This window comes from Chrysochloris asiatica, unplaced genomic scaffold, assembly GCF_000296735.1.
Source record: "Chrysochloris asiatica unplaced genomic scaffold, ChrAsi1.0 scaffold00009, whole genome shotgun sequence".
Lineage (NCBI taxonomy): Eukaryota > Metazoa > Chordata > Mammalia > Afrosoricida > Chrysochloridae > Chrysochloris > Chrysochloris asiatica.
Window position 1 is genome coordinate 23082426 of NW_006408527.1, and position 15825 is coordinate 23098250.

Consider the following 15825-nt stretch of genomic DNA (forward strand, 5'->3'; position numbering starts at 1 on the left):
AGACTAGTCCACTTTGGATAGTTATAAGATGAAACAACTGAATTCCCCTAGAACAGAATTCCAGACCGCAATCTTCTTATGAATGTAGCAGAAAGAAGATACTCAGGGTAAACAGGAAAAAAAAAAAAAATATATATATATATATATATAAAACCTGCCCTTTAGGACCCTGGCCACTGAGGTACAAGCCTTGATCCTAGTCCCAGTCCTGGAGCAGAGAGACATCTGCTGATGGGATTGCAGACTCCCCCAGGGCAGCTCTACACCAGGAAATGGGACTTCCTTACAGATCTCAGTGCCTCAGGGAGTCAGGAGTGTGACTCCATTTACCAGGGAACTTCAAAAAGTTCATGGAAAAATTCCATTCCATTTTCCCATGAAATTTCTGAAGCCCCCTTATAAAAAGCCGCAAACCTTCTCCAGTGTGCTCTCACCAGGGAGGTCACCAGCTTCTTATAACTGGGATACACAGGAAGAACCTGAGCCCCATGCCAACTGTAAATAGATCTGGAGACAAAGAGGGACTTCCCCCTGCCCAGTCTTCCTTCCTCTTCTTGCTCCCTGCCCCCAGCCTCCTGCCTCACTGTCCCCCAGAGCTTCATCCTCATTCCCTTTCCCCTAGTCCCTCCCCTGGTTGACAAGCATTTGGGGTCTTCAGACCTTGCCTTTCTTTTTTTCTCTTTAACTCTTCTGTGTGTCTGCCTTTTCTGACACTCTCCTCACCTCCCTCCCACCGTGTCCCTCTCCCTGTCCTTCCCTTCCCTCCATCTCTTCTCTCCACAGACTTTCCTGGCCTCCAGCGGGGGACTATATTGCCTGGGTGGAGGCTGCGGGAACGTTGTAATTTCAGGCTGCATGGGCCTGCCGCACGCCCGCCAGCTCTCTGTCCTGCTTGCTTAGGCCTGGCCACATGCATTGCATGGGGTGGCACCTTCCCCAGAGTAGGCCCTCTGAGGGGTCTGGGAGGGTTAGGTCTGGCACGAGGTTGTGTGATAGAATGTGCATGGGTGTAGTGGCTTTCTCAGAGCCCTGCATAATAGGATGAGGGTTTTCTTCAGCACCCTTCCTGCACATGGGAACATCCAGAGAGCACTGTGCTGGCTGGAATAGGAGCATAGTGGCAGCTCAGAGGACGAGAGCCTTTGGGGACTTGGGAAACTGGGTGGGGAGGGCTTTTTCCTTCAGGAGTTGGATTGCTAACTACAAGGTCAGCAGTTCAAACCCACTAGCCACTCCTTGGAAGCTACACCGGGTTGCTATGAGTCAGAACTGACTTGAAGGCACTTAGAAACAACAAAGGCATCCAGGCAGAGCCTTGTCCAGCTAAGCCCAGCCTTAAGGTGGGGTTGTGGGCAGTAAGTGGCTGTGCTGTATTTATGGCAATAGAGCATCTGAGCTTGAGAGAACCCAGGGACGGGTATGGGAGGACACCAGGGGAGGGGGCTTAAGAAGGTCACCAGTGCCACTCAGTGGCTACTGGAGGAGGTGAGATGAGTCAAGAGACCCAAAAGCACAGGCAGCAGGCTGTAGCCTGGTCTAGGTGGAATCTGTGCCTGTCCTCCAAGCCCACCTCCCTTCCTCCCAGCTGAACAAGCCCAGAGCCCTGAGCCCATAGATGGTCCAGAGCTAGTGGGCAGTCTGGTCTGTGCAGTAGGGCTGGAGCTCCTCCTCCCAGGGACATACCCCCGTCACACACAAATGCACACACACACACACACACACACACACACACACACATACAAGCATAAATTCATACATGCCCATGCAAAGCCTGCCATTGCACCTCCTGCCCTGCCCTGCCCCTTGCCCCACTTGAAGTGCTGCTCCAGACTGACCTCTGGGGCTGCTGCCCGGCAGGACCCAGATGAGAGTGCCCGAATCTCCAGCGCCTTCTTCCGCCTGTTCCGGGTCATGAGGCTGATCAAGCTGCTGAGCCGGGCAGAGGGGGTGCGCACCCTGCTGTGGACCTTCATCAAGTCCTTTCAGGTATGCATGTCCAGCCCACCCAAGCTGGGGACCTTGAGAGACCACTAGGGACATCATCCTCAGTCCAGGTGGGATCTTGGGATGCCTAAGATAAGTGAAGCAGGGCCCTATGAACTACAGGCAGGAGGGCTGTAAAGCGGGCTGTGGAGCCCCATGATGCTGATGCTTCCCCTCTCACCCCCAGGCCCTGCCTTACGTGGCTCTGCTCATTGTCATGCTGTTCTTCATCTATGCTGTCATTGGCATGCAGGTGAGTGGCAGCTGGGCCAGACTCAGGGATGGAGTTTGGCCAATTTAGAGGAGGCATCAGTGGATGCTAGAGAGCCTTAATCAGAAGGCTGGACCTTCATTCATCCTGGCAGTTTAGGAGGTCAGCTGCAAGACTGAATGAGGAGTCCTGGTGCCCGGTCCCCAGATGGTTCTAGTGTTAAAGGTTGGAAATGATCCAGGAGAAACCTTGGCGTGCAGATGGGCAGCATGGGCCAGATCATGTCTCTGAAGCCTGACTGGAGGTCCAGATGGTGCCAGTCTACCTCCCTGAGCATACTCCTCACACACACAGGCATCCCTGGATCTGCTGACTGTTAACAAAACCGATCTACCCCTCTACTTTGCTTTGGCTTGGTGGGAAGAACTTCATCTAACCTAGGAAGTAATGCAAATTATCTTAATTCAGGTCTCATGTGATCTGAAGAGAAGGGGACTTAGGTGAAGGTGGTCAGCAGGACAAACAGGAAATGAGCAAAGGAGAGTCTTATACCTAAAGTCTGATCTCTTTGTGATTCCCAGATGTTCGGAAAGATCGCCATGGTGGATGGGACCCAAATAAACCGGAACAACAACTTCCAGACCTTCCCACAAGCTGTGTTGCTGCTCTTCAGGCAGGAGTCCCATATACTTCTTCCACACCCAATTGACAGTCTGAGCCATCCCTCAGCTTCCGCCACCTGGCATGGGGAGGGGGTGCAGGATGGGCTTTACAGGCTGGTGGCCTTGCACAGGAGCCCAGAGCTTAGAAGGCTCTGCACTTGGTTGAATGCTTTTCTGTCACTGTGGAAAAGCCCTTAATGCTTTGTGAACAAGGGGGCCTGCATTTGCATTTTACACTGGGTCAAACATTCTCCCCATTGCCCTTCACCTTGGTCAGTGGTCAGCACAACTCTCTTGCTGCTTCCCCACCAGAGACTGAATCCTGGGTTGATTTTGTTCCTCCATCCAAGGAAACCCTTAGCTTCTGCTTGTAGTACCCCATGAAGGTAGAGAACAGGGCTACAGAGCAGAGGGAACCTGAAGTCTAGCTCACACTGAGCTATACAGTAATTCTGGGAGATCTGGAATCCCCACTTCTAAGACAGCAGCCCCCTTCTGGTCACCAGTCCACACCCTGTCCCCACCAGGCTGCTGGCTTCCTGAAGGGCCACCTAAGACTGGCTAGGCCAACAGAGGAGCCTCTCCTCCTCCAGGTGTGCAACAGGGGAGGCCTGGCAGGAGATTCTGCTGGCCAGCAGCTACGGGAAGTTGTGTGACCCAGAGTCAGACTACATCCCCGGCGAGGAGTACACATGCGGCACCAACTTCGCCTATTACTACTTCATCAGTTTCTACATGCTCTGCGCCTTCCTGGTGAGATGTTCTGGGGGCTGAGGCAGTGGCAGCCTCCTTCTTCTTCTTTGGGGCTCCTTGTCTCTCCAGGGATCAACCCTAGGAGCATAAGAGGCTCTCCTTTGTTTCATGAATGCTTTTTTCAACCCTGGATGTTGTTGTGTGCAGTTGAATCAATCCTCACTCATAGCAGCCCACTAAGAGAGAGAACTGCCCCACAGGGTTTCTAAGATTGTAAATCTTTACAGGAGCAGATGGCCCGGTCTTTTCTCCTGCAGATCAGCTAGTGGGCTTGAACTGCTGGCATTTTGGTTAGCAGTGGAGCGTTTAACCACTGCACCACCAGGGCTCCTTACTCCTGCCCTAGAGAGGAAGGAAGAGGAAAGCGTCCCCATTGTGAGGAGGAAGTCATCCTTAGGGTTAGAAACAGCGCCAGGCTGTCTGGAGGCGCCAGGCTGTTTCCTGTGGGGGAGGTACCTAGTGGAGTACCCTGAGCCCTCCTCCTTCACCCTTTCTTCTTTTCCACACTCTCTCAAACCAGCGGTTTAAGTAGGGGATGTATACCAGGCCCTGGGCTCAGTTGAGGGGGCAGAAACATGAATAAGACACAGTCCTGGCCCCGAGGGAGCCCACGCATAAGCAAACCTTGCAATAAAGGAATGCAATGCTCAGTATATACAGAAGATGAAAGCAGTACTATTCAGCAGTGAGTGATGGCACACAGGAGGGAGAGCACCTCTTCCCAGGGTAGGGCCGAGACTGGTGTCACTTCCAAAGCTATGCTTGAGCTGGGTTTGGAGGATGAGCTCAGGTTCTCCCAGCAGAGGATGCTACCTATGCAAGAGCACCAAGGCGTGATGCAGCATGGTTTGTGGGGTGGGAGGGGGGCTGTGGAACCTCAGAAAGGCTGGAGTGAAGGACACAGGATGAAACTATGAGTCTATACTCAGCTTGATCTCCCTGTTCCCCACCCCAGTCCTATATGACCTGCCTTTCCCTGTTGGTTCTCTCCTTGCAGATCATCAACCTCTTTGTGGCTGTCATCATGGACAACTTTGACTACCTCACGCGGGACTGGTCCATCCTGGGCCCTCACCACCTGGATGAGTTCAAGGCCATCTGGGCAGAGTACGACCCGGAGGCCAAGTGAGTCCACTGTCTATCCCTCTGTCCTAGGCCCAGTTTAGTGCCCCATGGGAAGTCATCCTCCAGTTCAATAGATATGAATGGGCTTCTCTTTCTCCTTTCATTTATCCAAGATCCCAGGCCAGAGAATTAGTCTCTTGGGAAGTGTCCACCAGACCTCCCAGGACAGAGAAATGCTCATCTAACTTCTACCTGGAGACTTTGAAGAGCAGGGAACTCAATGCTTCACAAGGCATGCTCTCATTGCTATAGATTCTAATCATAGTGACCTTAAAGGAGAAAGTAGAATAGTCCCATAGGGTTTCCAAAAATAGACTACTACATCTTTTCTCCATGGAACAGCTGGTGGGTTCAAACCACCGACCTTTCCATGAGGAACTTAGCACCAAAAAACTGCACTACCAGAGTTCCTTCAAGGTACTCTAGGCCCTTCCTGTGGTGTACCATGGAGTCAGTTCTGACTCCTAGCATTTTCGAGGCTATAAATCTTTATAAAAGCAGAAAGCCTCATCATTCTCCTGAGGAACAGCTAGTAGTTTTGAACTGCTGACCTTTAGGTTAGCTGCCTGACTCATAGCAACTACCCTTTCAGAGCTATTCCAAATGTTGGTCAGCTGACCAGAAGTATGGGAGCTTGTTGAAAATGCAGTACCAGGCCCAAACCCAGAGAAGGGGTTAGAATCTGAAAATTATGAAAAAGAGACTCAAGGCATTCATATGTAAATTAAGATGATGAACCAGTGCTCTCTTCAATCCTTCCTAAAAAGATAATTAGCTCATGGTAGTGGTTGCCATTACGTCGATTCCAATTCATGGCAGAGTAGAACTGCTCCATGGGTTTTCAAGGCTGTGACCTCTTGGAAGCAGATTGTGAGAGCTATCTTCTGGGGTGCTTCTAGGTAGGTTCGAAAGGCCAACCTTTCAGTATTAGTGAAACGTTAACTATTTGTGCCACTCAGGGACTCAATAAGCTTATAGTCAATGAATGTGCCCTATGTGTCACCATTGGACTAAATACTACATGTATTATCCACCTTAATCCTTCCAAAACCTAAGGAGACATAGGTCTTCTTATCACCTCAGTTTCACAGACAAGGAAGTGAAGTTCAGAGAGGTTAAGTCACGCAGCTAGTAAGAGATGGAACCAAGATTCAAAGCAATTTGTGTGATATTGAACAAGTTGCCTATAACAACTATATTTTAAAGTGTGTACTTCAGGTGAGTCAAAAAACTACCTGCTTCTAGATAAAAAGAAATTTCTTTGATAATGGAAACAAGTATAAATTGCTACAATTTTATGAACTTGACCTATACTTATGGATGTAGTAGCTCAAAATACCAATTGAGAGGGAAGGAGTCGTCACATCAAATATTAATGCTATCTTCTCTGTATACAGGGTAGATAGGGACGGGCAACTTAGACATTGGCTACCTAAAATGTGGGGGTGATAGAGGCACAAAGTGACTGGATTACAAGTTTTCAAGAGGGAGTTTAGTTTAAGAGTGTGCGAGGGAAGATAAAGTCCCCATTGAATAGTTTTCATCTTGTCTAGATGGATCTGGTGAAAGGAGATAGGGATAAGATTCATACGACTCAACAGTGAGTAATTGTTATCAAGAGTAATTGCAACTGTCAGAATTATAAAAGCAGTTTTGTAACAAAAAGGGGGGAATAGTTCATCTTACAGTCCAGGAACAGAGGACCCTAGGACCATCAAGGGAGAAGAGAAAGAGTGGAATGTGGGACCCTATCCAGAGAAGCAGCAACACCAGATATGGTAGCAGAGATGATGACATGGAGAGATAGAGGAGCTGAGTACTCTCAACTGGTAGAAAGAGAAAGGCTGTGTGCTGGCAGACAGGAGGCAGACATGCAGAATGTGCCCTTTGGTTGTTTAAATGATTATATATTCCTGAGTGTTTAATATAGATTCCCCCCCCCCGAAAAAAAACAAACAGAGGAAATAGAAGAAAATACTGTTGAATGATGATGCACAGAGGAGACTGTAATCATTACAATGAAACAATGAGTGTAAAACTAATTTTATACCATGTAAACTATCACTCAATTCACAATAAAAACTTAAAAAACAAAAAAACAACTACCTGCTTCTTTTTAGCAGCCACTCATAAGTCCTAATTCTACCCTGGAGACAGACAGGAGACATATAATCTGTTTCCCAAGCCAGCCATGAGAAAAAAGAGCAAGCCAATAAGACCTTCCAACTTGTCTTTTCTCAAGGCAACACACGCCAACTGCTCTCACTTTGCTCCTCTCTTCAGTTGACCTTCCTGGTTGCCTACTCTGAGATCATGGTCCTATTGGTGTCCAGCTCTGGACCAGTCTCTGGAAGTGGGCTTCCTCCTCCCATTGATCCATATCCTCCACTTTTATTAATGTAGCCCAAGAGCCCCCTATCAACTTAACCAAAACCCAAGAACGGCTCTGCCATGGAGAAAGTAAAGTCTGGAGAACCCCTTTCTGAGAGAATGTGGTCCAGAGGAAAAGCGGTCATTCCAAGTGTTGGGCAATGGGGAATCTAAACATTGTCTCTTCTTCAAAAGTGGAGCTCAGCTTCCACTTCTTGAGCATGCTTTGAAAATGAGGAAGTATTTTCCATCTCTTGGCTCTCTTCTTGGGGACAGGGGTCTTGGCAAAGCTGGGTATACAAGTCTGTGCATATCTACAGGGGGAGAATCAAACACCTGGATGTGGTGACCCTGCTGAGGCGGATCCAGCCCCCTCTGGGCTTTGGGAAGTTCTGCCCACACCGGGTAGCATGTAAGGTAATCAGAGCTGCCAGGGAAGGGTGGTCCTGAGAGAGAACCAGGCACAGATGTGGAGAGGACCCTGATTGGTGGTGGTTAGAGGGGGGATGTCATTTTAGAATAGTGATTTTGTGGGTCTCCAAGCCCTTCCCTAGGACCAACACTCTTAGCAATGTATCTCAACTCATCTTTCCATCCCCTCATGGATGTAACACGGTGTCCTGTTCAGCTTGTTTCCCAGCCCTCATGTTCTAACACAGCTCACAGAGACCTGCCAAGCTTGGCCTGGTCCCCCTTCAGCACTGAACCACTTCCTTTCCTGTCACAGCGGCTAGTGGGTATGAACATGCCCTTGAATAGTGACGGCACAGTCACCTTCAATGCCACACTCTTCGCCCTGGTTCGCACGGCACTCAAGATCAAGACAGAAGGTGAGAGCCTTCCAGCATGCATCCCCTTCCCTTCTCTCAGAGCATGAATTTTTCTAGAGCATATTTTGTCACTTTCTCAGAATTAAACATTGGAATCAAGAGTCATGGCCCCCAAACCCTCTGCTATCTAGGGTTCGGAGGGAACTTGCGAATATCCCACAGGGCAAAGGCCACCAGGAATTTGTCCCCACACTTATCAGCTGTGTTTGAAGTGGGCCAGAGAAGTGACAATATTAGCACAGAAATGTGGCAGGGAGTTTCTGAAATTAGACTTTGCAGAAGCAGAGAATGTACTCAGGTAGGTTGATGGGAGTTTGTGCTCAGCTCCACTAAACCTGCAAGTCCCTGCCTGCCAGGGAGACAGACACAGTGGAGGCAGGAAGAAGGAGTTAGGGTGGTATCTCAGTGTTGGCCTGGAGCCCTCACTCACTCCACCTGCATCAGTGCCATTCCCACATCAGGACCACTCAAGCTTCTGCAACAGCAACAGGAAAGTTGACCTTGGGAGGACATGGAGAGGGAGGCCAAAAGCAGGAAGAAGCCAAGTCAGAGCAGTCTGCCTTGGGGTACTGGGGATGGCCACAGGGAGTTGGAAATTGAAGGCTTGTTGGGTTGGGGTGGGGAGAGCAGGAGATGTTGGCCTTCAAAGGCAGGCACTGGCAGTCCAAACTCGTATTTCCAAAATGTTGGAAATAAGAACATGGTTGAGCTACCTCTCCCCCACCTCAGTGCCAGTGCCCAGCTCAGTGCCCGACACAAAAGAAACCCTTGGTCAATATTTGTTGTATGAATGAATGGCTCTCTGAGAGATTCAGAGTGTAGTGGCCTTCCCAAAATGTATTTGGCTTGGCCTGGATGACTTTGCGGTGATTCCTGCTCTTCCCTTGCCCCCAGGTAACTTTGAGCAGGCCAATGAGGAGCTGAGGGCCATCATCAAGAAGATCTGGAAGAGAACCAGCATGAAGCTACTGGATCAGGTCATTCCTCCAATAGGAGGTGGGTGCACCTTTGGGAGACCAGAGTCCAGAAGCAGCTGAGGAAAGGTAGCAAGGTGCTCCTCCAAGAAGCTCAATGGGAATCTGAGAATGGCCTGGAGATTGAAAAGGGCTCTGAGCTGGAGAATGGCCCAGGCTATCTATAAATAACTTGGATAAACCCTGTGGGCATCAATCAGGGCAACTAACAATGTCAGAGTGGAAACTACCCATTGGTCAAATGAGCAAGAGACAGGGATGGGTCCTTATCTGTACCATGGCTTCCACTCTGCATCCAGTGCCAGATTCCCAAGAGCCTTCAGCATATTCCTTGTTGGCTCCTCTGCAGATGATGAGGTGACCGTGGGAAAGTTCTATGCCACCTTTCTTATCCAAGAGCACTTCCGGAAGTTTATGAAGCGCCAGGAGGAATATTATGGGTATCGGCCCAAGAAGGATGCAGTACAGATCCAGGTAAACCCAACACCTAAACCCTAAAGGACTCCCCACATTGCCAGACTTCAGGTTCCTCTCCTTGCCCTTGAGGTGTCAATGATGGAAGCACAGAGGGAAGACCATGTCACGTAGGAGTAAGGAAACAAGATACCAGTTCTGGATGGTTCTGGATGGAAGTACCAACCAGAAGCTCTTCAACTAGGGATGACAGGACCAAAGAAAATGGGATTTTTTTAAGGGACTTGAATTGCATAAGAACAGTGGTCTCTATAGAGAGAGCCTGGATGTGACACTTTAGGATAAGCACTAGACTGTAAGGTCGACATTTCAAACCTACCAACCATCTTAGAAGCCCTAGATAGGGTTGTTATGAATTGGAACTAACTCAACAGCACTTAACAACAACTCTTAAGGGAGATCCCTCAGGGAGTGCTAAAGATGATCCAGTGGGTGTGAAAAGAAAACTAAAGCTTGATGCTTTATCTCATGTTTTCTTATCTATTTTTATGCCAATTGTAATGCACAGTTGGTAAATTCATTAAATATACATGTATTTAGGCTGTGTGCTCAAGCACCTTTTCAATTGCTTTATTTTCCAACAATCTCACACTTTAAAATCTTTTCAATTATAGTACAAAAACTTTTTTTCTCCTGAACCATTTGGGAATAATTCTCAACATGCTATTTCATCTATACAGAACACTTCAATGTATATTCCCTATCAACAAGGGCATTCTCCTAGATCAGCACAATATAACCATCAATATCAGGAAATTGGCAGAGACACATGACTACATCTAGCCCTCAGGCCCCATTCAAGTTTCATCAGTGGCCTCAAGAATCTCTTTTATAGGAAAAGAATCCAGTGCAGAAACACACTTTGCATTTAGTTGTCGCGTCTTCTTCCATCTGGGTCAGTTTCTTGGTCTTTCATTGACTTCCATGACCTTAGAACTTTGTCTTCCAATTTAAGTTAATTTCTAATATTTCCTCATGCTGAATTTAGGATATGCTTCTTGGACAGGAAAGCTACAGAAACGATGCTGTGTTCTCATTTTTTTAAAAATATATCAAGTTGGCATCAATTTGAATTGTCCCCTTCCTCATTGGTCAGATAAAAAAATGTGCAATCAAAAGAGGTGACGTGACTAGAAGACTGAAATGAGTATAAAGACTTCTCAACAAGGTGACATGGGGAGAGCATAAAATCTCACCAATGAAGTTGTAAAAAGACTCTGAAAATAATGATTGCAAGGACCAGATATACCAGAGGCCAGAGCACGATCTGGTGGCTTCATAGAGCCCTGGGATTGTAAATGAGCCAGGAGGGAGGGTAGGAACCAGAGCTGGGGCTTCAGGAAGGCCCCAGTTGGTTGCAGGGATTACAAAGGAGAGTGGGGCAGTGGGAAGCAGCTCTGTGCTCTTCTCCTGGACTGGAGGGCTTGCTGAGTTTCTTCTCCATTCCCAGGCTGGACTGCGGACCATTGAGGAAGAGGCAGCCCCTGAGATCCACCGCACTATTTCAGGAGACCTGACTGCTGAGGAGGAGCTAGAGAGAGCCATGGTGGAGGCGGCGATGGAGGAGGGGATATTCCGGGTCAGTGGGGATTGTGACCACCCCTAGTGGTCTAGTCAGAGCAAGCAGAAAAGTCCAGGAGAGAAGGAGGGTCAGGAGTCCAGCAGTGCAGGAGGGTAATGTGGGAAGTGAAGAGACCCCGCTCCACCTCATTACCACTTCTCTCGGGACTCAAAATCAATGACCTGACCTACTCAAGGTGTTATATGGAATCAACACACTTTCCAGTCTTCTACTAAACCCTGTTCTTCCCTCTCCCAACCTCCAACATTCCATGTTACCTCAGCTGTGAACTAGGAGGACTACAATGACCACCTAGTTAAAATGTTCTGGTTATTCCTGAGGAAACAATTGGCTCACACAGATGCTGTGAGAGGTCCCATAATTTGTTGCAGAGGTGAAACTAGAACCCAGTTTTCCAGTGTCCCCATTTAGTATTCTCTCCATGGTTACTAGCATCTCTATACCATATTTCTGTATCTGCATGTCTGTGTCTTCTATACAGTTCCTCAACTATGTCCTATCTAGCTCCCTAATAGTGGCGACTGTCTCTTCTTCTGCACTCACTGCTCAGTTGATTTTTCTCTCACCTTAAAGGATTCCTCTCCCAGTATCATCACTTGGGAGTCCTGGTAAGGCACTGTGGGTTAATTCACTGGACTGTAAAGTAGGTTTGAACCCCAACGTTGGTGGTTCAAATTCAACATCTGTTCCTTGGAAACCTGATACAAGGTCTCTATGAATCGGAATTGACTCGGCAGTACTTAACAAATCATCACTTAGGGGAGTAAGGTGGTTCTCTGTATGATAAGCAATGGATTTGAACCACAAGGTTAGTGGTTTGAGCCCCCTAGCCACACCATGGGAGAAAGATTAGACTTTCTGCTCTTACAAAGATGTACAGCCTCAGAAACCGTATACAGGTTTGCTATGAGTTGGAACCAATTCAAGGACACTTCACCATAATAGCAACTATCGTCACTTGTTCCCAACAGCATCAGCCCTTCATCCTCCAGTTCCTGACATCAGTTATTCCATCTCCCTCTTTACCTCTAGAGGACTGGAGGCCTGTTTGGTCAGGTAGACAACTTCCTGGAAAGGACCAACTCCCTGCCCCCCGTCATGGCCAACCAGAGACCCCTCCAGTTTGCTGAGATAGAGATGGAGGAACTGGAATCACCTGTCTTCTTAGAGGACTTCCCTCAAGACCCAAGCACCAACCCTCTTGCTCGTGCCAATACCAACAATGCCAACGCCAACACTGTCAACAACAACCATAACAACACCCAGGCATTTTCCAGGTACTGAGGTCTAGGGATACTGGGATAGGATTGGGAGAATAAGGTTAGCAACCCTCCAAGCTGGCTTGAAAGGGGATGTCCATGAAATGTGTAGAGTAGACTGTTGCTTGTCTTGGTGTCCTTTGGGAACCCTTTGTCCACCTAATGCCAAGAAGCTGGCCTGGGCTGTAGAGACTGCTTAGGCCAGCAGGCGGCAGCCTCATGTCACCATTGGCCTCAATGTTGGGTGGTTCTTTTATGCTAACAACCAACAGCAGGTCCAGGATCTGAGATACATTGAACAGATTATAGATTAGAAAGAGGGGGGGCTTCATCAGCAATCCGTACTATAGAAAATTGTGGACAATAAGGTTTAGTTGCTGGATTTGGTTCCAGTGAGATCCCACTGCTCTGGGTCGTTCCCCTCTCACCAACTCTGAAACGATCCCTGTCTCTACTGTGACTATGCCCGTGTCATGAAAAATCAGGAGGAGGGAGGGAACTTCTCAGTGACCATAGCCTATGGGCTGGTTCCAAGAAGAATGTCTGCTCTGGTCCTGGGGGCCAGGTGATTGTAGGTCACTTTGTCCTGGAAGGGCTGAGTTCCCAATCCTCAGTTAGGGGCAGGCAGGACATAAGTCAGGTACTTCCCATGTCCAAGGCTGCCTGAACCCCTTTCCAGTCAAAGAAAGCCCTTGAATTCAGTCACCAAGCCTTGATAAGACCATGCAGTCTTGAGTCACCATGGTGCAAGATGCCCTGGAGATATAGAAGCATCATACCTGGGCCTTGTCCCAAAGGGAGCTGTAGTGTTCTTGGGGGATGTGGCCAGTGATCAAAGAATGTACTGAAAGTACAGAAGGGTCATTGATCACTATGGGCTGGAGAAGACTAGAATACACTAAGTAATGGTTCTCATCCTTGGCTGCACATTAGAAACATCTAAGGAGTTTTCAAAAATCACCACAGATGCTACGGGTAGGACACGGCCATCACAAGTCTCTAATGTTCCCCAGTGAAGAACCAGAGCCACTGTCCTGATGCATGTGAGGCTGGACCTGGATGCAGACTTGGACAAGAGGCAGATGAAGGGTGGGCACCACCCACAGCAGTGGGATCTCAAAGGACACTAGAGCAGTGTAGCGGAGGCAAAAGCACCAAGGCTGGCTGGGGTGGAGAGTGTGGCCTTGCTATGGTGCTGCAGAACCTGGAGGAAGAAGACATCTGGGGCTGCAGAGGGGCAGGGATGGTGGAAGAATCAGCAGTCCTCATTGCATCCATTTCAGTGTCCACTATGAAAGGGAGTTCCCTGGAGAAAGAGAGATGCCTGCAGCCAGAGGAGGAGCCTTTGATCAACCCCACCAGGCCCCAGGTCAGTACCTGCTATGCACCCAAGAAGCTGAGCCTTCTTTCAGTGAGGTCTGAGGAGCCCTACGAGTACTTCCTTACTACCTGGGAAACTGGCTCAGGAGCCTGCTGCAATGGAAACCACCTGGACTCTGGAATGAGAGTGCTGTCCAGACCAACTGATCATCCAGTCAGAGGAGAAAGATGCCATCTAGGTGGCTGAGTGAGATGGGAGAGAAAAGCCTGTGCAACAGCGCCCTCCACAGGCCTGTCTGGAAACACCCAACCCAGGCCCCAGCTCTGGAGTCTCTCTGGGTCAGCATCCTGGGCTCCAAAAGGTCCTTGGAAGGGCATCCCCAAAACCCACTGACATCTTGGCCCTGTATCCCTTCATGAGATAATCTGGCAATCTCCTAGGAAGTCCTAGATCACTGTGTAGGAGCCTAAGGATCCTGGAATTCAGTGGTGATAGGGGCTCCCCCTGCTTCCCTGCACACACACACACCTGTGTGCACACATACATGGGCACACTGGAAAATGGTTTGACTAGACTGTGACCCTGGTCTCCCCTCCCAAACATAAAAAAGGCAACTAGTCTGGAGGTGGGAGGGTAAGGGATATTCCTGCCTTCCAGAGCCCCATAATCTTGGTGAGCTGGCAAAGTCTGGCTGGACAGCCCAGATGGACTCTGTTGACTCAGTGCTCCTGGGAACAGTCAACAGCAACTCTCCTCCTTGTCCCATCTCCCCCACAGGACCCCACAGCAAGTCCTCTGCAGAGAAGCTAAAGGGACAGATGACCCACCGGGTAATGCCCAGAGGCCAGGCCCTTCCTGTCCCCTGCCAGGTAAGAAGGAAAGAGACCCCACCTGGCCTGATCCTCGGAGCAGGGCTATGGCAGGGGAAGGAATGGCACCAACATGACCATGGATAGCAGAAGGGACTGGATTCTTGGACCCTCCCTTTTCTGTGGATCTTGGCTGAGATTCTTTCTGATTGGTGGGAAGTAGAAGTGTTGTGTGTTGTGTACTGGATCTCAGGGAGCTCCAGTATTTCTGTTGAGGTCTTTGCTTTTGTACATTGGGAACAGAGCCCCAAAGTAAAGTGTCCCATGCCTGAGGAGAGGGAGAGTTCCACTCTGGGATCTCAGCCAGAGGAAATACCCCACAGGGGTATGACCGAGAAGAGTACTTCCGGGCACCCCACTCCAGCTACTGCCGTGCTGATCCAAGAGGTGAGGTGGGGCTGGGACAGAGCAGTGGACTGCATTGAGGGGTGGCTTCGTTATGGCCTGGGGGCCAGAGAGGGCAGGGGCAGTGAGGCAGACCTCAAAGGCAGCTCCCCAGGAAGACTCCATCCAACCTCCTCTCCTCCCTACAGGCTCTGGTTCGAGGGGGCCTGGACACCTTGGCAGATGATGCTGGCTTCGTCATGGCAACAGGTCAAGCCCTGGCAGATGCCTGCCAGATGGAACCAGAGGAAGTAGAGGTGGCAGCAACAGAGCTACTAAAAGGTCGAGAGTTTCCAGAGGGCTTGGCCTGTGCCCTGGGCAGCCTGGACCAGCATCAGGGATCCCAGGAGACTTTTATTCCTCCCAAGCTGTAAAGACCAGCAGAGCATCCATGTGGGCTTAGAGCTAGCATGACCAATGGGGAGCAGGGTGGGACAGGGACTGGAACAGAGAAGGGTTATCCCTCCATGGCAGCTTCCCTTCCTCTCGGCAGCTAGATGGAAGGACAGAAAGGTGGTCAGGAACCACCTCCATGAAATCCGGAGGAAGTAGACTGATGGGCCCTTTCTCTCACCAGCAAAAGGCATGACTAGATGGAGCTTCCCTGGTCATTCTGAAAGGTCTGGTCAGTGCCTATGTCTGTCTGGCATAGGTGACTCCTACCAGCAGGACATTAAACTCTCCAGGCCTTTGACACTAGCACCTGGTATCTATGTGTCTCCTTTCTTGGGCCCACCGGCTCTCCCTACCTCCCACATTTCCTTCTGCAGGAATCCTGCTCATGGTCTCGGGAGCTGAGCCAAGGAGAAGGACAGAGGGGTCATCTGGATTCTTATTCTGTGGCAGGCAGAGAAGGGCTTGATGCGGAGAGTGTGGGTTCTCCTATAAGTCCATGGCCAGTTCCACTGGCTGGGGCTAAGGATCCCCAGGATTTGCCTATTGATTTTCTAGGGTTCCCATAGTATAATACCACATAAACAGAGTAGCCTGTAAGAAATGTATTGCCTCACAGTTCTGAAGCTGGGAGT

At 49.3% G+C, this 15825-nt stretch overlaps 1 protein-coding gene across 1 annotated transcript in view; it reads left to right on the forward strand.

Moving 5' to 3' along the window:
- The window catches only part of CACNA1S (calcium channel, voltage-dependent, L type, alpha 1S subunit), an 82438-nt gene extending 67267 nt beyond the window's left edge, over positions 1-15171 (forward strand). The window contains exons 29-44 of the mRNA XM_006834155.1: positions 784-840; positions 1858-1986; positions 2171-2236; positions 2776-2867; positions 3450-3609; positions 4607-4734; positions 7425-7521; positions 7832-7934; positions 8829-8930; positions 9258-9382; positions 10833-10961; positions 11997-12241; positions 13507-13592; positions 14322-14413; positions 14657-14800; positions 14947-15171. Coding sequence (XP_006834218.1) covers positions 784-840; positions 1858-1986; positions 2171-2236; positions 2776-2867; positions 3450-3609; positions 4607-4734; positions 7425-7521; positions 7832-7934; positions 8829-8930; positions 9258-9382; positions 10833-10961; positions 11997-12241; positions 13507-13592; positions 14322-14413; positions 14657-14800; positions 14947-15171 — 1980 coding nt within the window. The remainder of the gene's footprint in view (positions 1-783; positions 841-1857; positions 1987-2170; positions 2237-2775; positions 2868-3449; positions 3610-4606; positions 4735-7424; positions 7522-7831; positions 7935-8828; positions 8931-9257; positions 9383-10832; positions 10962-11996; positions 12242-13506; positions 13593-14321; positions 14414-14656; positions 14801-14946) is intronic.
- The last annotated feature ends 654 nt before the right edge of the window (positions 15172-15825 follow it).